We start from the raw sequence: 26060 nt of genomic DNA, 5'->3' as shown, positions 1-26060 counted from the left end.
ATATATTATAATGGAAAAGTGACACTAGAGATTGTATTCATCTTAAACAAGAAATATTACTTAGAAAACTATTCTACAATGTACTCCAAATCTAATTCTTTGCCATTTTTGCTCCCCTAAACTATAGATATGTAGTATATAGTGTGTTACAGCCTCATGTAGAAATCGCCATCGCCGCACTTACAGCCTCCTGTAGAATGTCACGTGTGGAAATCGCCGCACTTACAGCCTCCTGTAGAATGCCACATGTGGAAATTTCTGCACTTACAGCCTCCTGTAGAGATCGCTGCATTTACAGCCTCTTGTAGAATGCCACGTGTGGAAATTGCCGCACTTACAGCCTCCTGTAGAATGCCACGTGTGGAAATTGCCGCACTTGCAGCCTCCTGTAGAAATTGCCGCACTTACAGCCTCCTGTAGAATGCCACATGTGGAAATTGATGCACTTACAGCCTCCTGTAGAATGCCATGTGTGGAAATTACCGCACTTACAGCCTCCTGTAGAAATCGCCATACTTACAGCCTACTGTAGAAATGGCTGCACTTACAGCCTCCTGTAGAATGCCACGTGTGGAAATTGCCGCACTTATAGTCTCCTGTAGAAATTGCCGCACTTACAGCCTCCTGTAGAATGCCACATGTGGAAATTGCCGCACTTACAGCCTCCTGTAGAAATCGCTGCACTTACAGCCTCTTGTAGAATGCCACGTGTGGAAACTGCCGCACTTACAGCCTCCTGTAGAATGCCACGTGTGGAAATTGCCGCACCTGCAGCCTCCTGTAGAAATTGCCGCACTTACAGCCTCCTGCAGAATGCCACATGTGGAAATTGCCGCACTCACAGCCTCCTGTAGAATGCCATGTGTGGAAATTACCGCACTTACAGCCTCCTGTAGAAATCGCCGCACTTACAGCCTCCTGTAGAATGCCACATGTGGAAATTGATGCACTTACAGCCTCCTGTAGAAATCACTGCACTTACAGCCTCCTGTAGAATGCCACGTGTGGAAATTACTGCACTTACAGCCTCCTGTAGAAATCGCCATACTTACAGCCTACTGTAGAAATGGCTGCACTTACAGCCTCCTGTAGAATGCCACATGTGGAAATTACCACACTTACAGCCTCCTGTAGAAATCGCCATACTTACAGCCTACTGTAGAAATTGCAGAACGTACAGTATCCCGTAGAAATCTCTGCACTTACAACTGCCTGTAGAACGCAACGTATGGAAATCAACGAACTTAGTCTCCTGTAGAACGCCACATGTAGAAATTGCCGTAATTACAGCCTCGTGTAGAACGCCACCTGTACAACACTACGTGTAGAAATCCCTGCACTTACAGCGTCGTCTAGAACACCACTTGTATAAATCCCTGAACTTACAGCTCCTGTGCAATTACCAACCAATGAAGTCACAGATGTGCTCGACGGTAGATAAATGTGGAGACGCTGTAGCCATGGTAGCATGTTTAGGCACAGGTTGCTCACAGTCATACAAGCAGCAAGCGGCTTGGTTTTTTTTGAAAAATGGTTCCTGGTACACTATGGAGAAATGGCTGCACCACTGTTTCCATGACCAGATCAATGTAACGCCGAGCAGTTAGTGTTCGTGGAATAAGGACTAGAGGGGTCCAAGTACCGTATTGCTAGCAGCCTGCATGATCTAAGCATGCTCCCATGGCTACAGTGTCTTACATCAAGAACATCTGGAACATCAATGGTCGGCGATTACACAGGAGCTGCCAGCTGCGGATAACCTCAGTAGTGACAGCAGCCAAAGCTGTAAGTGCTGGGATTTCTGCACATGGTGCTAATACGCCATACTGCATAAATACAGATATTTTCTTTTCCATTTTGCATCATTTGCAGATCAGTAACACGTCTGTCCATCCTGTGATTTCCATCATTCCAAAATGTTTCCTTCTTGGTGTTGCAATCTCACAGTGCGGTATTATCTATCTGGTATATAGTGTCAGTGTTATGTACGGTATTATCTATATGGTATATAGAGTCATTGTTATGTGCGATATTATCTATCTGGTATCTAGTGTCATTGTTATGTGCGGTATTATTTATCTGGTATTATACAGTATGTAGTGTCAGTGTTACAGTGGGGGAAATAATTATTTGATCCCTTGTTGATTTTGTAAGTTTGCGCACTGACAAAGACATGAACAGTCTATCATTTTAAGGGTAGGTTAATTTTAACATTGAGAGATAGAACATCAAAAATAAAATACAGAAAATCACATTGTATAAATTATATAAATTTATTTGCATTTTGCAGTAATAAATAAGTATTTGATCCCTCTGGCATACAATACTTAATACTTGGTGGCAAAACCCTTGTTGGCAAGCACAGCAGTCAGACGATTTTTGTAGTTGATGATGAGGTTTGCGCACATGTCAGGAGGAATTTTGGTCCACTCCCCTTTGCAGATCATCTCTAAATCATTAAGACTTTGAGGCTGCTGCTTGGCAACTCGTAGCTTCAACTCCATCCATAAGTTTTCTATGGGATTAAGGTCTGGAGACTGGCTAGGCCACTCCATGACAATAATGAGCTTCTTTTTGAGCCACTCCTTTGTTGCCTTGGGTGTATGTTTTGGGTCTTGCTGGATGACCCAGCTACGACCCATTTTTAATGTCATGGCGGAGGGAAGGAGGTTATCATTTAGGATTTTATGGTACATGGCTCCATCCATTCTCCCATTGATGCGATGAAGTAGTCCTGTGCCCTTAGCAGAGAAACACCCCCAAAACATAATGTTTCCACCTCCACGCTTGACAGTGGGGAAGGTGTTCTTTGGGTCATAGGCAGCATTTCTGTTCCTCCAAACACGGCGAGTTGAGTTAATGCCAAAAAGCTCAATTTTTGTCTCATCTGACCAGAGCACCTTCTCCCAATCACCCACAAAATCATCCAGGCGTTCATTGGCAACCTTCAGACGGGCCTGCACATGTACCTTCTTGAGCAGGGAGACCTTGCGGGCACTGTAGGATTTTAAACCTTTGCTGCGTAATGTGTTACCAATGGTTTTCTTGGTGACTGTGGTCCCAGCTGCCTTGATATTATTAACAAGTTCCCCCTGTGTAATTTTAGGCTGATCTCTCACCTTCCTCATGATCAAAGATACCCCATGCGGCGAGATTTTGCATGGTGCCCCAGATCGATGTCGATTGACAGTAATTTTGTATTTCTTCCATTTTCTTACTATTGCACCAACAGTTGTCTCCTTCTCACCCAGCATCTTACTTATGGTTTTCTAGCCCATTCCAGCTTTGTGCAGGTCTATGATCTTGTCCATGACATCCCTGGAAAGCTCTTTGGTCTTGCCCATGTTGTAGATGTTAGAGTCTGACTGATTAATTGAGTCTGTGGACAGGAGTCTTTTATAAAGGTGACTATGTAAGATGGATATCTTTAATGCAGGAAATGAACTGATTAGGAGCGTCCAACTGGTCTGTAGGAGCCAGAACTCTTAATGGTTGGTAGGGGATCAAATACTTATTTCTGACTGCAAAATGCAAATACATTTTTGTAATTTATACAATGTGATTTTCTGGATTTTATTTTTTATATTCTGTCTCTCAATGTTAAAATTAACTTACCCTTAAAATAATAGACTGTTCATGTCTCTGTCAGTGGGCAAACTTACAAAATCAGCAAGGGATCAAATACTCATTTCCCCCACTGTATGTGCAGTATTATCTATCTGGTATCACACAGTTTGTAGTGTCAGTGTTATGTGCAGTATTATCTATCTGGCATATAGTGTCAGTGTTATGTGCGGCATTATCTGTCTGGTATCATAAAGTATATAGTGTCAGTGTTATGTGCGGCATTATCTGTCTGGTATCATAAAGTATTTAGTGTCAGTGTTATGTGCGGTTTTATCTGTCTGGTATCATACAGTATATAGTATCAGTGTTGTGTGCGGTATTATCTGTCTGGCTTCATACAGTATATAGTGTCAGTGTTGTTTGCGGTATTATCTGTCTGGCATCATACAGTATATAGTGTCAGTGTTGTGTGCAGTATTATCTGTCTGGTATCATACAGTATATAGTGTCAGTGTTTTGTGCGGTATTATCTGTCTGGCATCATACAGTATATAGTGTCAGTGTTGTGTACGGTATTATCTGTCTGATATCATACAGTATATAGTGTTAGTGTAATGTGCGGTATTATCTTTCTGGTATCATACAGTATATATAGTGTCAGTGTTGTGTGCGGTATTATCTGTCTGGTATCATACAGTATATATAGTGTCAGTGTTGTGTGCGGTATTATCTGTCTGGTATCATACAGTAGATAGTGTCAGTGTTGTGTGCGGTATTATCTGTCTGGTATCATACAGTCAGGGTTGACGTTAGGGGCAAGCAGACCAGGCAGCTGCCTAAGCCCCCCACTCCCCAGGGGCCCACAGCTAGCGGCACATCATGCCGCTGCTATGGGGCCCCTGTGAGGCAGGAGGGAACGCCTGCCCCCAGCGCCGACTGCCTCCGCCGCCGCATTGAACTACTGTAGTAGAGCAGAAGGCTAGCACTCGACTCTTGTGGATATGATGGTGCTAGTGAACGGAGCCAGTGGTCCCATAAATAGTAGAATATATAATCACTGCAATCATTGAGGTTGATGTTGTGAGTTCATTTTCCCCTTCATCACTGAGGTCTGGTGAACTCCCTATTCTGGTAAAGGAAGGTAATGAGCCTGATTATCAGGCACCTGAGCCTAATGAGGATGACTGGCTGAGTGGAGTCACGGACTGGATATAAGGCTGCCGACGCCCTTCTGCCCTGCGGGTGATTTCTCTGTGGACTTCTAGGACACCAGTCTGATTCCTGCTCCTCTAAAGCTAAGTTTTCTGCTTTGCCTGTTAGCATTTGTGTTTTGTTTTTGTTTTCCTTGCTTTTCTGGATTCTGCCATTCCCTGCTGGGGTGAGCTGAATCTCCTTTTGCCTGTTGCTCTGTCTTCAGAATATTCCTGAGTACTGACATAGCTTTTTTGAAGCCTAGCGTCTTCAGGGCCTTTTTCACTGTCAGTCTGTTGGCTCTTATTTTTCATAGGGTTTTTCACGGCTTGCAGACAGCATCCTTCCTGTCCTTTCCTATCTAGTTAGCTTGGGCCACGTCTTTGCTCAGTCTATCTTTCTGTCTGTGTTAGTGTTTTCATCTTGCTTCACCGTCATTATATGTTGGGGGCTGCCTATTGCTTTGGGGTCTGCTCTGGGGCAGTTTATATTTCCCCTTTCTTTCTTTAGGCCTATTTAATTCTCCGGCTGTGATCGAGGGGTCTAGGGCATCGTAGGAACCCCCCACGGCTACTGTTAGTTGTTGTGGATAGGATCAGGGGTCTGCAATCCGATAGCTGCCAACCTCTCTGGTTTTCTGGACTTAGCTAGCATTTCTGTTTTTGCCTCCTACGGTGACTCAATCATAACAGGTTGAAGAGGTTTGCTTCAAGTGAATCGTTTATTACAGGTGATAGGTGAACTGACAGGCAAAAATTAACGTTTCGGCCAGTTAATGGCCTTGATCACAATTCCGCCTTTGAAAATATCTCTCTAGTTTACAATACAAGCGATCAATGGAGACGGTTGATGTAGAAATAGACAGAAAATTCCACAATAGGGGGAATGGTGTATAGGGGTCAAAAGGTGACACCACACTGGTTGTATGTGATTTTTAGCCCAGCACCACATGGTATATAACCCCCACCCCGCCGAGAATGGCCCCACAGTCCAGCACACACAACGATATATTAAAATAAAAAACACTATTCTCACCTTCTCCTCTTGCCCGCGCTGCTCCCGGCTGTCTCCTGCTCTGCCGGCAAACAGTGAGAGCATGTGGTGCTGTGCTATGTACCATGTGGTGCTGGGCTATATACCATTTGGTGCTGGGCTATATACTATGAGGTGCTGGGCTGTATACCATGTGTGGCTGTGCTATATACCATGTGTGGCTGGGCTATATACCATGTGGTGCTGTGCTATATACCATGTGGTGCTGTGCTATATACCATGGTGCTGGGCTGTATACCATGTGGTGATGTCCTATATACCATGAGGTGCTGAGCTATATACCATGGTGCTGGGCTGTATACCATGTGTGGCTATGCTATATACCATGTGGTGCTGGGCTATATACCATGTGTGGCTGTGCTATATACCAGGTGATGCTGTGCTATATACCATGTAATGATGGGCTGTATACCATGTAATGCTGGGCTATATACCATGTAATGCTGGGCTATATACCATGTGGTGCTGGGCTATATACCATGTGGTGCTGGGCTATATACCATGTGGTGCTGTGCTATATACCATGTGGTGCTGGGCTATATACCATGTAATGCTGGGCTATCTATACCATGTGGTGCTGTGCTATATACCATGTGGTGCTGTGCTATATACCATGTGGTGCTGGGCTATATACCATGTAATGCTGGGCTATATACCATGTGGTGCTGGGCTATATACCATGTGGTGCTGGGCTATATATACCATGTGGTGCTGTGCTATATACCATGAGGTGCTGGGCTATATACCATGAGGTGCTGGGCTATATACCATGTAATGCTGGGCTATATACCATGTGTGGCTGGGCTATATACCATGTGGTGCTGTGTTATATACCATAGTGCTGGGCTGTATACCATGTGGTGATGTGCTATATACCATGAGGTGCTGAGCTATATACCATGGTGCTGGGCTGTATACCATGTGAGGCTGTGCTATATACCATGTGGTGCTGGGCTATATACCATGTGTGGCTGTGCTATATACCAGGTGGTGCTGTGCTATATACCATGTAATGATGGGCTATATACCATGTGTGGCTGGGCTATATACCATGTAGTGCTGGGCTATATACCATGTGGTGCTGTGCGATATACCATGGGGTGCTGGGCTGTATACCATGGGGTGCTGGCCTATATACCATGTGATACTGGGCTATATACCATGTGGGGCTGTGCTATATACTGTACCATGTGGTGCTGGGCTATATACTATGCGGCTGTGTTATATACCATGGGGGGTACATTTTACATTATATTCTTTGGGGAAGTCTGTGTTATATAATATGGGGGGCTACATTATATTCTATGGGGAGGTGGGCTGTATTATATTCTATTTGGGGCTACATTTATTCTATGGGGGGCTGTATTATATTTATTATATTCTATAGGGGGTGATTGCATCATACTCTATGTGGGGGCTACATTATACTATATGAGGAGGCTACATTGTATTCTATGGGGAGCTAGCTTATATTTTATAGGGGCTCCATTATACTTTATGAGGGGGCTACATTATATTGTTTAGGGGCTGCATTATACTATATAAGGAGGGCTACATTGTATTCTATGGAGGGGCTACATTATACTTTATAAGGGGCTGCATTACATTCTATGGGGGGTTACATTATATTCTGTGGATTGGTTGCATTATACTCTGTGGGGTAGCAGCATCATGCGCTATGGGGTGGCTGCATTATACTATATGTGGGCTGCATTATACTGTATCGAGGACTATGGGGAATACATTATATGAAGAACTATGGGGTGCATTATAGTATGGGAAGTGAATTGTACTACATTGATGACTATGGCGGTGCATTATACTATATGAAGCACTATGAGAAGTGTATTATACTATATGGAGGACTGAGCAGTGTATTTTAATATATGGAAGGCTATGAGGAGTGTATTATACTATATGGAGGACTATGGGGAGTGTATTATACTTTATGGAGGACTGAGGAGTGTATTATACTATATGGAGGACTATGGGGAGTGTATTACACTATATGGAGGATTATGGGGCACATTATATTATATGGAAGATTCTGGGATGTAAACTGTAGATGTGCCGCTGATAACATGATACTGTATGGGCACAGATTGATCCATTAGTGATCGTTCTGTCCCCATCATTCTTTCTCAGACGGTGTAAAGAGGCCGGGAAACAAATGTTAAACGACTTCAATATTGTCGATCACACTCGTTTAGCGTTCTGAACGCTATACTGTATGGTATCATACAGTATATAGTGTCAGTGTTGTGTGTGGTATTATGTGTATGGTATCATACAGTATATAGTGTCAGTGTTGTGTGCGGTATTATCTTTCTGGTATCATACAGTATATAGTGTCAGTGTTGTGTGTGGTATTATCTGTCTGGTATCATACAGTATATAGTGTCAGTGTTGTGTGCGGTATTATCTGTCTGGTATCATACAGTATATAGTGTCGTGTGCGGTATTATCTGTCTGGTATCATACAGTATATAGTGTCGTGTGCGGTATTATCTGTCTGGCATCATACAGTATATAGTGTCAGTGTTGTGTGTGGTATACTGTGTATGGTATCATACAGTATATAGTGTCAGTGTTGTGTGCGGTATTATCTGTCTGGCATCATACAGTATATAGTGTCAGTGTTGTGTGCGGTATTATCTGTCTGGCATCATGCAGTATATAGTGTCAGTGTTGTGTGCGGTATTTTCTATTACTATTCTGGAACCATTTTCATTCTATCCTACCATACTCACCATCTCATCTTTAATCTGGAGTAATCCCGCCGTCTTACAGGCCTGTCTGCGAACAGCTATAAAGTCATTCTCAAAGCTCTGCAAGAATCCGGGGAACAGCTGAGCCGTCATTATTTGTAGGACCCCGATGAGCGATAAAGCCTCCACATTTGATTTCCAGCTATCACTCTCCAAATGCTTTCTGGAAATAATCCTCATATTAATTCAATTAGCTGCAATTCTACATTTCCATGTTATAACTGTAATGATTTGGTTTAGTATTCTCATCCATCACCTATTTGTGTAAGAATAGGCAACGTTCACTTGGAGATCTGAATACCCCTTTATCTACCTCATAGGCCCCCTTTCTCCAGAAGGGGGACCAATGAGTGTCTTTTTGGCCTCTGTCTGGTTGATAGGTGTCCTTTATTGAAATGTATACGGATACACAGAAGAGTGCAGTTTTCTACATAGAGACATCGCCAAAAACATGTATATCATATACTATACTCTCCTTAAAGAGTAACTAAACTTTTTCTTTTTTTTATAATTTTGTCAAGCATGGAAAGTTATGAAACTTCATTATGGTATTTGTCTTCATTCCTGTAAAAATGTATGTAAGTGCCTTCCAAACCTTTGCTGCTTTTCCCCTGCTTGTTTCTCTGCTCTCAGCTGCATCGATATCAGAACCTACTCATTTGGAGTACAGATGATGGCAGTGAAATAATCAGCGCCTGTCTCCTTCTCTGAGTTTTGTACTTACAAAAACAATCTCCTGCAGTAGTTTATCCCCAGACTTAAGCCTCCGTCACACACAGCGATATCGCTAGCGAGATCGCTGCTGATTCACAAGTTTTGTGACGCAACAGCGATCTCACCAGCGAGATCGCTGTGTGTGACACCTATCAGCGACCGGCCCCCCTGCCGGGTATCGCTGATCGTTCTTGAAAGCTCTAGACTTATTTTGGGTCGTTGGTCTCCCGCTGGGAAAGCACGCATCGCTGCGTGTGGCAGGCGGGAGAGCAACGATCAGCGAGCTCCCAGCTTGTATCTAAGGTAAACAGCAGGTTTCTAAGCGCCACGCGGCGCTTAGAAACCCGCTGTGTACCTTAGATACCAGCGCGCTGGTGCAGGGAGCTGGTAACCAAGGTAAACAGCGGGTTTCTAAGCGCTGCACGGCGCTTAGAAACCCGCTGTGTACCTTAGATACCAGCGCGCTGGTGCAGGGAGCTGGTAACCAAGGTAAACAGCGGGTTTCTAAGCGCTGCACGGCGCTTAGAAACCCGCTGTGTACCTTAGATACCAGCGCGCTGGTGCAGGGAGCTGGTAACCAAGGTAAACAGCGGGTTTCTAAGCGCCGTGCAGCGCTTAGAAACCCGCTGTTTACCTTGGTTACCAGCTCCCTGCACCAGCGCGCTGGTATCTAAGGTACACAGAGACGCGCGCTCGTCGTCGCTGGTGCTGATCACTGGTGAAGCTGCATGTTTGGCAGCTGACCAGCGATCATGTAGCGACACACCAGCGATCTTGACAAGGTCATATCGTTGTCAGGATCGCTGGTGAGTCGCTATGTGTGACGGGGCTCTTAGTGAGACACAAGTGCTGACCTTGTCACTGCCAGCATCTGTACTCCAAATTAGTACAGATATCAATGCAGCTGGAAGCAGGCAAATAGACTGGGGAACAGCAGGGGTTTGGAAACGGCTTACGTCAAATATTTTTACAGAAATTAAGACAAAACCCCCTACTAAACTGATTTGCACAGTTGTATAACTTTCCATGCTTGACAAAATTATTAAAAAAGAAAAAAAAAAAAGTTGAACTACTCCTTATGGCGGGCAGATGGAAGGGCATCCATCAGGATTGTGGCCACTGTCGGACATATACCTTATAAATATACACTCACTGGCCACTTTATTAGGTACACCTGTCCAACTGTGTGTTAAGACTTAATTTCTAATCAGCCAATCACATGGCGGCAACTCAGTGCATTTAGGCATGTAGACATGGTCAAGACAATCTCTTGCAGTTCAAACCGAGCATCAGTATGGGGAAGAAAGGTGATTTGAGTGCCTTTGAACGTGGCATGATTGTTGGTGCCAGAAGGGCTGGTCTGAGTATTTCAGAAACTGCTGATCTACTGGGATTTTCACGCACAACCATCTCTAGGGTTTACAGAGAATGGTCCGAAAAAGAAAAAAAATCCAGTGAGCGGCAGTTCTGTGGCCGGAAATGCCATGTTGATGCCAGAGGTCAGAGGAGAATGGGCAGACTGGTTCGAGCTGATAGAAAGGCAACAGTGACTCAAATTGCCACCCGTTACAACCAAGGTAGGCAGAAGAGCATCTCTGAACGCACAGTGCGTCGAACTTTGAGGCAGATGGGCTACAGCAGCAGAAGACCACACTGGGTACCACTCCTCTCAGCTAAGAACAGGAAACTGAGGCTACAATTTGCACAAGCTCATTGAAATTGGACAGTAGAAGATTGGAAAAACGTTGCCTGGTCTGATGAGTCTCGATTTCTGCTGCGACATTCGGATGGTAGGGTCAGAATTTGGCGTAAACAACATGAAAGCATGGATCCATCCTGCCTTGTATCAACGGTTCAGGCTGGTGGTGGTGGTGTCATGGTGTGGGGAATTTTTTCTGGGCACTCTTTGGGCCCCTTGGTACCAATTGAGCATCGTTGCAACGCCACAGCCTACCTGAGTATTGTTGCTGACCATGTCCATCCCTTTATGACCACAATGTACCCAACATCTGATGGCTACTTTCAGCAGGATAATGCGCCATGTCATAAAGCTCGAATCATCTCAGATTGGTTTCTTGAACATGACAATGAGTTTACTGTACTCAAATGGCCTCCTCAGTCACCAGATCTCAATCCAATAGAGCATCTTTGGGATGTGGTGGAACGGGAGATTCGCATCAGGGATGTGCAGCCGACAAATCTGCGCCAACTGTGTGATGCCATCATGTCAATATGGTCCAAAATCTCTGAGGAATGCTTCCAGCACCTTGTTGAATCTCTGCCACGAAGAATTGAGGCAGTTCTGAAGGCAAAAGGGGGTCCAACCCCTTACTAGCATGGTGTACCTAATAAAGTGGCCAGTGAGTGTATATCCACAGCAGTAGGTGCAATCGTAATGTGCTCTTAGCCTTGGGGGGACTTTCATTCTTGGTAGAAGACCCCACATGCTACATACAAGTTCTCGACTGCCTCTTTTAAGGAGACTCAATTATCAGAAGAATATTAGGCACGGCAGTCATTTAACCCAATATCGAGGCCAAATTAATTACTTTTCATTTGGCGCAATGACTTAAATTATCTAGAAAATGTAGGAAATACACAAATCCCACAATTCGGTAAATAGAGAACACGAAATGACGGTTGTGCACAGCTTTTCATCCCACTTTGTAACCCCTTTCTTAGGGTCCCATTACACTAACCGACGCACCAGCGATCCCGACAACGATATGACCTGGTCCGGATTGCTGGCGCGTTGCTACATGATCGCTTGTGAGCTGTCAAATAGGCAGATCTCACTAGCGATCAGGACCAGCGAGGATGCTGGTATCCAAGGTAAATATCAGGTAACTAAGCGAGCACATCACTTAGTTACCTGCTGTTTATCCTGGATACCAGCGTACCAGCGAGCGGCGCTTAGTTACCCGCTGTGTACCTTGGATACCAGCTCCCAGTGCGAGCACGCTGGTTTCCAGGGTACACAGAGGGTAACTAAGCGCTTGGTTACCCGCTATTTACCCTGGATACCACCAGCTCCCAGCGTCTGCTTACAGCGCTGGGAGCTCGCTGATCGTTGCTCTCCCGCTGCCACACACAGCGATGCCAGTCGCTGATGCGTGCCACACACAGCGAGATCGCTGGTGGGTCACAAAATCGGTGACGCATCAGCGATCTCGCTAGCGATCTCGCTTAGTGTGAAGTACCCCTTAGACTCCAAGAGTCGCGATGTTCCCACCTTATCTGGTGGTGGACTTCCTTGCCCTGATTGAGTTTGCCCAGTGCCTTGGCAGCGGCTTCCCGGACCCCAGGACTCCAGTCATTCCACATGAGATGGCTTAATTTGTGTTTTACTCCCTGTAAAAACAAAAGGAAACATTGTTTCTCACTGACAATGACTGAATTAATAAACGTATGTATGACAGTATTGTGGGGTCTTCACTTCTGAAGCTCCACAGAATGAAGAATATGTACAATGCCCAAATGACCTTATAGAATAATTACCTGCTCCAGAAGAAACTACTAAACTAAGACCGGGACACGAGGCAATATTGTGTAATGTTACTTCTAACTCTAAAGGTGCCGACTATTGGGAACGAGTATTCCTAAGAACGCTGATTTGTCGATAATCGCACAGTGTAAACAGGCTGCTGATCTGTATGTGCTGCCGAAAATGATGATTGTCATGGAAGCTTAAAAATCTAAATGATTTTTAAGCTTCCTTATCAATCATAATTCTCGGCAGCACATTGTGCTGTGTAAACAAGACATGTGCTGCCGAGCACAATGTCAGCCTATGTTGCAGTGAACGATCAGTACACATGGGAAGTGCAGTCGGACGTTCTAAACAGGCTATTAAACCAGGGTTCCCCAACTCCAGTCCTCAAGGCCCACCAACAGTTCATCTTTTCAGGATTTCCTTAGTATTGCCCAGAGGTGATAATTGCATCACCTGTACAATACAAAGGAAATCCTGAACACATGTTCTGTTGGTGGGCCTTGAGGACTGGAGTTGGGGAACCCTGTATTAAACGACCGACAATAGGCAAATATGTTGCTTGCGGTCGTTTATTGTAAACTCCGCCTAAGTCCATGAGGACACATAGTATAATTATCTGAGAAGTCTAGTTGAAGTGCAACAACGGCTCCCATATCACATGCAACAAAGAACACACAATATGTCGCCATGGATCCCTGTCGTAAGACGTTTTCTACCATCACTTCCAGACGCAGGAAGGCTGCACCGCTAGAAAAGGCACACTAGAATACCCCCCCGTAATCAGTTCAGGAGGCTTACCTGGCCAATATTTCCATGCAGGACACACAGGGCTTTGCAGGACATAAGTCTTTCTCCCCAGTTACCACTGTTTAGCGCTTCCCCCAGCATGGCATGGATCAGGTGCTAATGGAAACGAAGAAATACATCACGATGTGTTTTATGTCATTTGCTTTGTTTAACAAAGGAGCATGGATTCACCAAAAAAAAGCCATGACCTTCTATGCAAAACCATGCCCCAGAAAGTCTCCAAAAGCTTTTGTGCAAATTTGTAGCCCAGAGTAAGCGAACTGACAGGTGGTATAAACTTAGGCTAGACTATCCAAAAATGTGCCAACTGTGTCATCCACTGTGACAAATATGGCACATTTTAATGTAGTCTAAGTTTAGATTAGCGTGCAAAACCGTGCACCAAATCATCATATAATGACCATCACCGACAACATGTAGTTCTTTATACAAGGGAATTGAAAGTCTTCTCTCTGGCTGCCCTACAGATTGCAGGTAATAACCCTCTGAAAATCCAACTGATAGAAGATTCCATAAAAAAATATTGTTCAAAGCAGGGAATTCTTTAAATAAAGCACTTAAAGGGGCTACGAGTCATTCTATGCGACTGCAGACTTGGGAATCCTCACATCGCGCACACTATCAAGATTCGCCTATGCTGGGAGCAGCGGGTATGTGACTGTAATTATGCACTTTCCATGCATACAGTCACATGCCGACTAGACGTGTCCACCTTCGCTTAATGCAAGTGTATTGTGTGAGACCAGAAAAGTCTAGTGGGAATGTGGCCGGAAGTATGCAAATTGTACACTTACTGTTACATGACCATCTGCTGCTTCCAGCATCGGTGAATCCTAACAGTGCGCAGTGCACGCAATCTGAGGATTCACATAGAGTGAGTGCAGACTTACTCTAAGGCTGGACAACTCCTTTAATATTGTGCTGCTCATACTTACTGTGTTGTTACTAAGCTCGCGCAGCATATAAAGCGCCTGCTCTTCTTTCTCTTTGTTGGTTGAGGCAAACATCTGCTCCAGGATCCGTTTTATCACCAGATGACCGTAATTGCCATCCAAAGCGAGACACTGAGCCGCGGCCCAGCTATCCGCATCTGTCCCTGCACACAGGAATATTGCAGAATGGAATATCTGCTGTACACATAGCAGGGACCTAATGACCACATGGGGGCAATGTATGAACATGCAGACAGCTTCTGATGAATGCATGAAAGACAACAATACCATGGGGGCTGCAGAATGGTTCTTATTCCCATAGAGAGGGTATCTGTGCCCAGAAACCACCACCTGGGGCACCGCTGCATTAATACATTTACACTGCATTAATAAAGGGATGATACCAAGTTTATATATTCCTTCAAGAAAACCAAAATGTATAATACCACTTTCCAGGGACTTCAGCATGATCTTCCTTGCCTCCTCGCTTACTTCCAGGATAAGATACTGACACAGGGCAGCTGCCATCCTTACAAGATCATCCTTCTCTCGCAACGCACTGGAGACCAGACTTAGTATTTCTTTAGGAAATGCTAAAGAAATAGCCAATTTACAGGTTAGTAAGTAAAATGTAAGTTATTCCCAACCTATAAAGTTATGGCATATCACTAAGATCTTAAGAAAAAAAAATTGCAGTATGCGAGATAGGCATCCGACATTTGCCATGCAAGTCAATAAGTCCGAAAAATAAAAAATTGGATGGCACTCGGATGACATCTGAGTGCAGTCCTTTTTCCTGAATGGAGAAGATGGAGAATTTTTTACTTCCATCTTTTCCTCATCTGAGGGAATTGGATCACACTATACTGACACTCTAATTAGCATAATCAGCCTGCATCTCTTGGATTAGAGAAAATACGCTGGTGTGATCCCAGCCTAAAAGAAACTCATTTTATGTGTAATATCTTATATGGCTGCAGTCTGGCCTGGTCATTCCTATGACAGCAGAATACAAAGACTCCATAAAACAATGTCAATCCGATGTAGACCTAAAATCTGAGCAGGCGCAGATAATTGTGACTCTTTTTCACTCACCAATCTGCTGGGGGGCAGAGACAGCAGAAGAAGCGATGGTTACGAGAGCCGAGATTTTATGGCTACTGTGCACATTGCTAAGATCACTGATCAGCTGCTCCAGGGTGACATCTTTCCAACTTGCACCTAAAATCAACAAAAGTAGATAGAAGTGGAGCCAAGTTTTACAAATCTTGATACAATTCCCCATCTAACGAGTACAGATTTCGGCAACTTTTGAACTGCAAGTCTATTTAGATTATTATTTGTCATTTGTTTATTGTATTATTCCTCACTATGAGCACACTGTCCGAGGCGCCTTGCACTTCTGTGGATGAGCACTTGTAGCATATATTTATAGGCGATGTCCAGAATTAGGATAAGAGGTCTGATTTTTTTTTTTTTTTTCAGAAACAGCGCCACGTATGCCCATAGGCAGTTTCTGGTATTGCAGCTCCACCCTATTTAAAGGGAATCTGTCACCCAATTTTTCTATCAGCTGCCTGCACTGACATCAGGGGCTTATCTACAGCATTCTGTAATGCTGTAGATAAGCCCCCCCCGATGTAACCTGAAAGAGAAGAAAAAAGAGATTATAATCACTCAGGGGCAGTCCTGGTCCGGTTCGGGTCAGATAGGTGTCACGGTCCGGTCCGGCGCCTCCCTTCTTCTAACGGTGAAGTCTTCTTTGCTTCCCGTCGCAGCTCCGGCGCAGGCGCACTGATATGCCCTGTTGAGGGCAGAATAAAGTTCTGCAGTGCGCAGGCGCCGAACCTCTGTGACCTTTCCCGGCACCTGTGCACTGCAGAACTCTGCTCTGCCTCAACAGGACACAAAAGGAAAAAATAGGGGAGGATCGGTAATTAAGCAGGAAAATTCACAGACCAAGTGGTATATGTTTAGCCAAAACCCCCTCAGACTATATAATTATTTTTAGGACTGTCAAAAAAAACTGAACAAAACATACCGCACAAAAGACCATAAGTCCCAAAAGTAAAATTGTATATTTTATTAATCATATATTAAAAACAGAGGTATTTAAAAGTAGCAAAGCATCAGTGTCGACATGTAATATAATAAATACATACTTAGAAAGGGGCAGTACTATCCAGTTTGTAGGGTCACACCAGTACAATGTAAACTTGCTGGAAACGCTAAATAAGGTGCATCAAGTGTAGTGCAAGCACATTATTACGAAAAGTGTATCAAATAATTAATTACACCAAAAAGTTTTTTTACATATATGTGCAAGACATAAATATATATAATAAAGTGCAAGGAAAAAACTAATAAAGTGCAAATATAAGTGCAATATAATAAATGACCAGCAGGTGTCTCAGTACAGGTATGTTGCATGAGACTACTAATGGTAGTAACCACAGACTTCAATAGATGTCGATATATAGGCAAATTATATCCTGGATCAGGGCCAGTGTGAAAAATACAGCATAAGGCTCAAAGTATCAGATATATATATATATATATATATATATATATATATATATATGGTAACAACTTACAGGCTGTACAGCTCCTGATCACCTGGGACAGCCGCCCTCACCCAACGCGCGTTTCGGCCTGTAGCACTTTATTAGTTTTTTCCTTGCACTTTATATATATACATACAGATTTATTATGTCTTGCACATATATGTAAAAAAAACTTTTCGGTGTAATTAATTATTTGATACACTTTTTGTAATAATGTATTTGCACTACACTTGATGCACCTTATTTAGCGTTTCCAGCAAGTTTACATCGTACTGGTGTGACCCTATAAACTGGATAGTACTGCCCCCTTCTATGTATGTATTTTTATTTATTATAATATTACATGTCGACACTGATGCTTTGCTATTTTTAAATACCTCTGTCTTTAATATATGATTAATAAAATATACAGTTTTACTTTTGGGCCTTATGGTCAATGGTCTTTTGTGCGGTAAGTTCTGCCTCAACAGGGCAGATCAGTGCGCCTGCGCAGGAGCTACGACAGGAAGCAAAGAAGACGTCACCGTTAGAAGAAGGGAGGCGCTGGACCGCGACACCCATCGGACCAAAACCGGACCTGGGACCGCCCCTGGGTGAGTATAATATAACTAATTTTTCTTATCTTTCAAGTTACATCGGGGGCTTATCTACAGCATTACAGAATGATGTAGATCTTTAGATAAGCCCCTGATGGCAGTGCAGGCAGCTGATAGGCGAAAAATAGGGTGACAGATTCCCTTTAAGTAAACTGAAAGGACAGATGTTTTCTAAGTGACAAAATCCCATTAACCCCTTTACTCCCAAGGATGGTTTGCACGTTCATGACCGGGCCAATTTTTACAATTCTGACCACTGTCCCTTTATGAGGTCATAACTCTGGAACACTTCCATGGATCCTGGTGATTCTGACACTGTTTTCTCGTGACATATTGTACTTCATGTTAGTGGTAAAATTTCATTCATATAGCTTGCGTTTATTTGTGACAAAAACGGAAATTTGGCGTAAATTTTGAAAATTTCGCAATTTTCCAACTTTTAATTTTTATGCTCTTAAATCACAGAGATACGGCACACAAAAAACTTAATAAATAACATTTCCCACAAGTTTCCTTTACATCAGCACAATTTGGGAACCAAAATATTTTTTTGTTAGGAAGTTATAAGGGTTAAAAGTTGACCAGCGATTTCTCATTTTTACAACCCCATTTTATTTTTACGGACCACATCACATTTGAAGCCACTTTGAGGGGTCTATATGATAGAAAATACCCAAAAGTGACACCATTCTAAAAACTGCACCCCTTAAGGTGCTCAAAACCAGATTCAAGAAGTTTATTAACCCTTCAGGTGGTTCACAGGAATTTTTTTAATGTTTAAAAAAAAATGAACATTTTAACTTTTTTTCACAAAAAAAATTACTTCAGGTTCAATTTTTTTTATTTTACCAAGGGTAACAGGAGAAATTGGACTGGAAAAGTTATTGTGCAATTTGTCCTGAGTACGCTGATACCTGATATGTGGGGGGAACCACTGTTTGGGCACATGGCAGAGCTCAGAAGGGAAGGAGCGTTTGACTTTTTCACTGCAAAATTGGCTGGAATTCAGATCGGATGCCATGTCAAGTTTGGAGAGCTCCTGATGTGCTCAAACAGTGGAAACCCCCCCACAAGTGACCCCATTTTGGAAACTAGACCCCCCCCCAAGGAACTTATCTAGATATGTGGTGAGCACTTTGAACCCCCAAGGGTTTCACAGAAGTTTATAACGTGCAGCCGTACAATTAAAAAAAATCATATTTTTTCCACAAAAATGATTGTCAGAGACACCGCACTACACTTGCTCATAGAGCCAGTGCGCGTGTCCTGAGTACAGAAGCCGTGCTAAACGAGGTACAGGAGGGATAAACAGACGGGAGGTCAGACAAAGCCAAAGGTCATACACAAGATATCAGTACAGTACCAGGGATGAGACAGAGCGGATAATCAGGGCCAAGCAGAGATCAAAACCAAACAGACATAGGAGGTACCAGGCAGAATCCAAAGCGATATCCAGAGAACAGACCGAGTCATACACAGATTATCAAGTAACCAGAACACAGCACTAACACACTCAGGGGTCACCACACAAATGCCAAGGGCAAGAGTATAACTGACAGGGATGGGAGCGTCCTGAGGCTATAAGAAGCCTCCCCCAGAACCAGGGAGAGGCCACAATCATAGCCCCAGGTGTGCAGGTAAGCCTGCATCGGGATCACAACCTTTAACCCCAGAAATGCCAGTCATCAGCACTGGTTCCAGACATTAACCCCACGTGTGCGAGTCAAACCCGCACTGAGATCATGACAGTACCCCCCTCTCAACGGGGGGCCTCTGGACCTCCAGGCTTGCCCGGGTACTTAGCATGGAAAGCCCGCACCAGGCGATCAGCATGCATCAACCGGGTCGGTACCCAGGACCTGTCCTCCGGTCCATACCCCTTCCAATGAACCAGGTGCTGTACCGACCGCCGTACCAACCTGGAATCTACGATATGACCAACCTCGTACTCCACCTGCCCCTCGACCAAAACAGGAGAAGCAGCAGACTCGGAGTCTCCCCGGACTGCTTCAAAAGGTTTCAGTAGAGATTTGTGGAAGACGTTAGGGATCTTGAAAGAGGGTGGAAGGCACAGCCTATACGCCACTGGATTGATTTTTTCCACAATCTTGTACGGGCCAATGAATTTGGGTCCCAACTTGGCTGACGGAATCTTTAACTTAATGTTTAGCGTGGAGAGCCAAACGTTCTCTCCCACCCGAAACATGGGACCAGGTGTTCGTTTCCTGGCCGCGAAAAACTTATACCTGCCTTGAGACCTAGATATATGCTGCTGAACTTCTGCCCATGTATCTTTTAACCGCTGAACAGAGTCCTCAGGCCCGGGACACCCCGAATCCAGATGAGAAAACTCACCGAAATGAGGACTGAACCCATAATTGATCAAAAAAGGAGTCATACCCGTGGATTGACTCACCTGACTATTGAAGGCAAATTCAGCCAACGGCAGTGCATCGCACCAGTCATTCTGTCTAGCAGAGGTTAGACACCTGAGGATCTGTTCCAGGGACTGGTTAGTGCGCTCCGTCTGCCCATTGCTCTCAGGATGGTATGCAGACGAAAAGGACAGAGACATATCTAATTTTTTGCAGAAAGCACGCCAAAACTTAGCCACAAACTGCACACCACGATCAGACACCACATTCAGGGGTACCCCATGCAACCGGATCACATGCTGCACAAACAACCTGGACAACGTCTCAGCTGACGGTAGTGCAGACAGGGGTACGAAATGAGCCTGCTTAGAAAACCTGTCCACCACTACCCATACCACTGTATTACCCTTAGATGGAGGGAGATTGGTAATAAAATCCATGGATAAGTGAGTCCATGGCCTTTTGGGCACTGCCAAGGGTATCAGCTCCCCTGCCGGCCGGCTATGAGAGCTTTTAGAACGAGCGCAGACCCCACAACCAGCAATGAATTTTTTTATGTCCGAACCAAGGGTAGGCCACCAAAAGATCCTAGCCACCGCCAGACGTGTGGCCGAAATACTAGGGTGAGCACTCAGCTTGGATTCATGGAACTCCTGCAAGAGTTTCAGGCGAAGTTGCTCTGGGACAAACAACTTCCCCTCCGGCTTGGCCGCCGGGGCCCGCGACTGGGCTCCCTGAATCTCCCGTTCCAATTCAGACGAGACCTCTGCTATCACAACCCCAGGGTGAAGAATGGAGGACGGTGGCTCAGGGGGGCGACACCGGCTGAAAACTGCGTGATAAGGCGTCAGCCTTGACATTCTTAGACCCTGGACGAAATGTAATCGTAAACTGAAAACGGGAAAAAAAAGTGACCAACGGGCCTGTCTGGGCGTTAGTCTTTTAGCAGACTCAATGTACGACAAATTTTTGTGATCCGTGATCACCGTAACCGGGTGACTGGCCCCCTCCAAAAAGTGCCTCCATTCTTCAAACGCCAATTTGACTGCAAGAAGCTCTCTATTGCCTACGTCGTAATTTCTTTCCGCAGCAGAGAACTTCTTGGAAAAGAAAGCACATGGCCTGAGGTGGGTTAGAGTGGCAGGCCCTTGGGACAACACCGCCCCCACCCCCCCCTCAGAGGTGTCCACTTCCACGACGAATGGTTTGGACGGATCTGGCTGCACTAACACAGGAGCAGACATAAAACATTTTTTCAGCTTTGCAAAGGCCTCTTTTGCGAGCGAGGACCAATTTCTCACATCCGCACCTTTGCATGTAAGATCTGTGAGAGGTTTGACCACTTGCGAAAACCCCCGGATAAATTTGCGGTAATAATTGGCGAACCACAAGAAGCGCTGAAGACCCTTAAGATCTCAGGGTTGCACCCAATCCGCAATGGCCTGCACCTTCTTGGGGTCCATGCGAAAACCCTCACCGGATATAATTAACCCCAAAAAGGACAACTCTTGTACATAGAATACACATTTCTCCAATTTGGCATACAAATGATTTTCTCTAAGCCTTTGGAGCACAGTTCGTACATGCTCCAAATGAGAATACTTGTCGGGGGAATATATCAAAATATCATCTAAGTAGATAACAACAAAACGACCAATGAGATCTGAGAATACCACGTTGATGAAATTCTGAAATATGGCAGGGGCGTTGGTAAGACCAAACGGCATGATTAAATTTTCAAATAGTCCCTCGGTCGTGAGGAACGCGGTTTTCCATTCATCCCCCTCCCGGACCCTTATCAAATTATATGCCCCCCGAAGGTCCAGTTTAGAAAACCACTTTGCCCCTGATAGTTGGTTACATAAATCGGGAATCAACGGAAGGGGGTACGTATTCCGTACAGTAATTTGATTAAGCTCCCGGAAGTCGAGACAGGGACGTAACCCGCCATCTTTTTTCTTTACAAAAAAGAAACCTGCCGCCATAGGTGAGACTGAAGGACGTATGTGTCCTTTGCGCAGACTTTCAGTAATGTACTCCTTCATAGCCAAGCGCTCAGGACCAGACAAATTAAACAGACGGGCTTTGGGTAATTTAGCCCCCGGGACCAGCTCAATAGCGCAGTCAAAGGGTCTATGTGGCGGTAACGTCTCGGCCTCGCTTTCGGAGAATACATCGTCGAAGTCCTTCAGGCATTCCGGAATACCTTCCAGCTCGACAGATGATACAGACACAGATTTAACAGGTTCAACCAGCAGTGCGGATTTATCACATAACTCAAAATCATTAAACCCCCATTGAACAATCTCCCCCGTTTTCCAGTTAATAACTGGGTTATGGCGTTGTAACCAGGGCATGCCCAACACCAACCCTGCAGGTAGATTGTCCAGCACAAAACAACTTATGTTTTCCACATGAGTAGCGCCCACTCTGAGCGAAAACACATCAGACATAAAGTGAATTCCCTCCTTAATGAGGGGAGATGAGTCAATGGCCATCACCTTGATCGGAACCTTGAGCCTAACTGTCCCTATCTTGCAGTGTGTGACCAATTGGGAGTCAATAAGATTAATAGATGATCCGCAGTCCACGAAGGCTGTAGAGGAAAAAGAACTACCATCCACAAACAGTTCCACAGGCAGTACTACTTTAGAAGACGAGGAAAATGGTACCTGAGGGTCTGAGCAGCCTCCCCGTTGACTACCCAGACTTAGTCGTTTCCCGCCGACCGGGTTTGAAGATGGGCAATTTGGGCACTTCCTTTTCCAATGTCCCGTTTTACCGCAGTAAAAGCATAACTGCTTGTCCTTCCGGCGTTTCCTCTCCGTATCCTTCAGGGAGAGGGCGCCTACATCCATGGGCTCAGGGGCAGTCTCTTTTTCCACTGGGGAATAATGGAGTATCCACCTGCATCACCCCTCTGACCCGCAGCCTGCGGTCCATCCGGACGGCCTGGGTCATGGCGTGCTCGAGAGAGTTAGGTGGGGGATGTAACGCCAAAGCATCCTGCAGCCGCTCGGACAAGCCTCTGCGAAAGAGTCCTCGGAGTGCGGCGTCGCTCCAGGAGACCTCTGCCGCCCAGCGGCGGAACTCAGAACAATACCACTCAGCTGAGTGTTTCCCCTGACAGACACTCATCAACATGTCCTCTGCCAATCGCACTCGGTCAGGTTCATCATAAATGTGCCCGAGGGCCTCAAAGAATGCGTTCACTGACATACGTTCAGGAGCAGAGGAAGACCGAGAGAAAGCCCATGCTTGCGGAGCCCCCCGAAGTAGGGAAATAATGACCCCCCACCCTCTGGAACTCATCCCCGGAGGAGCGGGGCCTTAGAGAAAAAAAAGCTTGCATCCTTCTCTGAAAGACCTGAACTCCTTTTTATCCCCTGAGAAAAGGTCTGGCAATTTGACCGGAGATTCGGGGGACGCTAATGACACATCCCTACCCCCAGAACTAGAAGCCCCTGCATCGACAGCCCCCTGCACAGTAACCACCAACTGTTGCTGGGTCTGGGCCATCGTGCTTTGTTCCACATTGAGCTTATGGAACATTTGGGTCAGGTGCTTGACCTGATCAGCCAAGGCTTGTATGGGATCCATGAGGATAACACACACTTTTTTTTTTTTTTCCCTTCAGAGAAAAAAAACAAACTGAAATGGTCAGTTATAATGTCAGAGACACCGCACTACACTTGCTCATAGAGCCAGTGCGCGTGTCCTGAGTACAGAAGCAGTGCTAAACGAGGTACAGGAGGGATAACCAGACGGGAGGTCAGACAAAGCCAAAGGTCATACACAGGATCACAGTACAGTACCAGGGATGAGACAGAGCGGATAATCAGGGCCAAGCAGAGATCAAAACCAAACAGACATATAAGGTACCAGGCAGAATCCAAAGCGATATCCAGAGAACAGACCGAGTCATACACAGAGAATCAAGCAACCAGAACACAGCACAAACACACTCAGGGGTCACCACACTATGCCAAGGGCAAGAGTATAACTGACAGGGATGGGAGCGTCCTGAGGCTATAAGAAGCCTCCCCCAGAACCAGGGAGAGGCCACAATCATAGCCCCAGGTGTGCAGGTAAGCCTGCACCGGGATCACAACCTTTAACCCCAGAAATGCAAGTCATCAGTACTGGTTCCATACATTAACCCCACGTGTGCGAGTCAAACCCGCACTGAGATCATGACAATGATCTTTTCACCCCCAATTTTTATTTTCCCAAGAGTAACAGGACCCCAAAAGTTATTGTGCAATTTGTCCTGAGTAAGCTGATACCCCATATGTGGGGGTAAACCACTATTTGGGCGCATGGCAGAGCTCAGAAGGAAAGCAGCGCCATTTGACTTTTTTGGCTGGAATTGAGATCGGACGCCATGTCGCGTTTGGAAAGCCCCTGATGTGCCAAAACAGTGGAAACCCCCCAATTCTAACTCCAACCCTAACCCCAACACACCCCTAGCCATAGCCATAGCCCTAACCCTAGCCATAACCCTAACCCTAATGAGAAAATGGAAAGAAATACATTTTATTTTTTTTTTATTTTATTATTTTTCCATAACTAAGGGGGTGATAACGGGGAGGTTTGATTTACTATTTATATCGGGTTTTTATATTTGGCAGCTGTCGCACGCTGAAAGACTCTTTTTATTGTAAAAATAGTTTTTGCATCACCACATTTTTGAGAGCTATAATTTTTCCTTATTTTGACCCACAGAGTCATGTGAGGTCTTACTTTTTGCGGGACGAGTTGACGTTTTCATTGGTACCATTTTCGGGCACGTGACATTTTTTGATCGCTTTTTATTTCGATTTTTGGGACACTGAACAAAAACCAGCGTTTCATGAATTTCTTTGGGGGGGTGCATTTACACCGTTCTGCGTGCGGTAAAATTGATAAAGCGGTTTTATTTCTCGGGTCAGTACGGTTACACTGATACCTCATTTATCTCTTTTTTTATGTTTTGGCACTTTTAGGCAATGAAAACAATTTTATATAAAAAATAATTATTTTTGCATCGCTTTATTCTGCGAGCTATAACTTTTTATTTTTTCGCTGATGATGCTATATGGCAGCTCGTTTTTTGCGGGACAAGATCATGTTTCCAGCGGTACCATGGTTATTTATGTCCGTCTTTTTGATCGCGCGTTATTGCACTTTTTGTTCGGCAGTATGATGATAAAGCTTTATTTTTTGCTTTGTTTTTTTTATTTTTTAAGGGGTTCAATAAAGGGGTTAACTAGTGGGACAGTTTTATAGGGCGGGTCGTTACGGATGCGGCAATACCAAATATGTGTAGTTTTATTGTTATTTTTTGTTTTGTTTTTTTTTTATTTAAAAAAATGAATTTATTAGGGAATGTTTTTTGTTGTTTTAATTTATTTAGCATTTTTTTTATTTTTACACTTTTTTTTTTTTTTTTAACTTTATTACATTGTCCCAGGGGGGACATCACTGTCATGTGACAGATCGCTGATCTGTCACATCATAGATCGCTGTGACAGATCGCTGATCTGTCACAGGCTTCCTCATGCCGGCGCTTTGCAGGCATGAGGAAGCCGCCTCCCTGCAGGCCCCAGAAGGTCCCCGCCACCATTTTGGATTCGGGGACCTGCAGGGAAGGGAGACACCCCCCCCCCCGCAGCAGCTGCTATGGGGGTCTTAGGGAAGCACGGAGGGAGCCCCCTCCCTGCCGATGCTTCCCTTTAACCCCCGGTACACCACGATCGTGTTTGATCGCAGTGTGCCAGGGGCGGTCTGTGACCGCCCCTGACACATAGTGCCGGGTGTCAGCTGTGATAATCAGCTGACACCCGGCCGCAATCAGCTATGCTCCCCTACCCCGTGAGCGCAGCTGATCGTGCTAGACGTACTATTCCGTCCTTGGGACTTAGGTCCCAGGTCACATGGACGGAATAGTACGTCTAATGTAGGAAAGGGGTTAAAGAAGCCGTCAGCAATTCTACTTCTAAGATGAAGTGAGAATAGCTT

General features: G+C 44.9%; 1 protein-coding gene across 5 annotated transcripts in view; it reads right to left on the bottom strand.

Annotated features, from left to right (window-relative positions):
* The window catches only part of HEATR4 (HEAT repeat containing 4), a 73190-nt gene that overhangs the window by 16129 nt on the left and 31001 nt on the right, over positions 1-26060 (bottom strand). For all 5 annotated transcript variants that reach the window (XM_073586200.1, XM_073586239.1, XM_073586209.1 and 2 more), the window contains 6 exons: positions 15621-15746; positions 14972-15118; positions 14529-14689; positions 13585-13689; positions 12526-12644; positions 8562-8742 (listed from right to left, as the gene is read on the bottom strand). In XM_073586200.1, the coding sequence (XP_073442301.1) occupies positions 8562-8742; positions 12526-12644; positions 13585-13689; positions 14529-14689; positions 14972-15118; positions 15621-15746 (839 nt within the window). The remainder of the gene's footprint in view (positions 1-8561; positions 8743-12525; positions 12645-13584; positions 13690-14528; positions 14690-14971; positions 15119-15620; positions 15747-26060) is intronic.

Source organism: Dendrobates tinctorius, unplaced genomic scaffold (genome assembly GCF_039654945.1).
Source record: "Dendrobates tinctorius isolate UK_male_01 unplaced genomic scaffold, ASM3965494v1 ptg000010l, whole genome shotgun sequence".
Taxonomy (NCBI): domain Eukaryota; kingdom Metazoa; phylum Chordata; class Amphibia; order Anura; family Dendrobatidae; genus Dendrobates; species Dendrobates tinctorius.
This window is presented reverse-complemented; position numbering and strand designations above follow the sequence as displayed.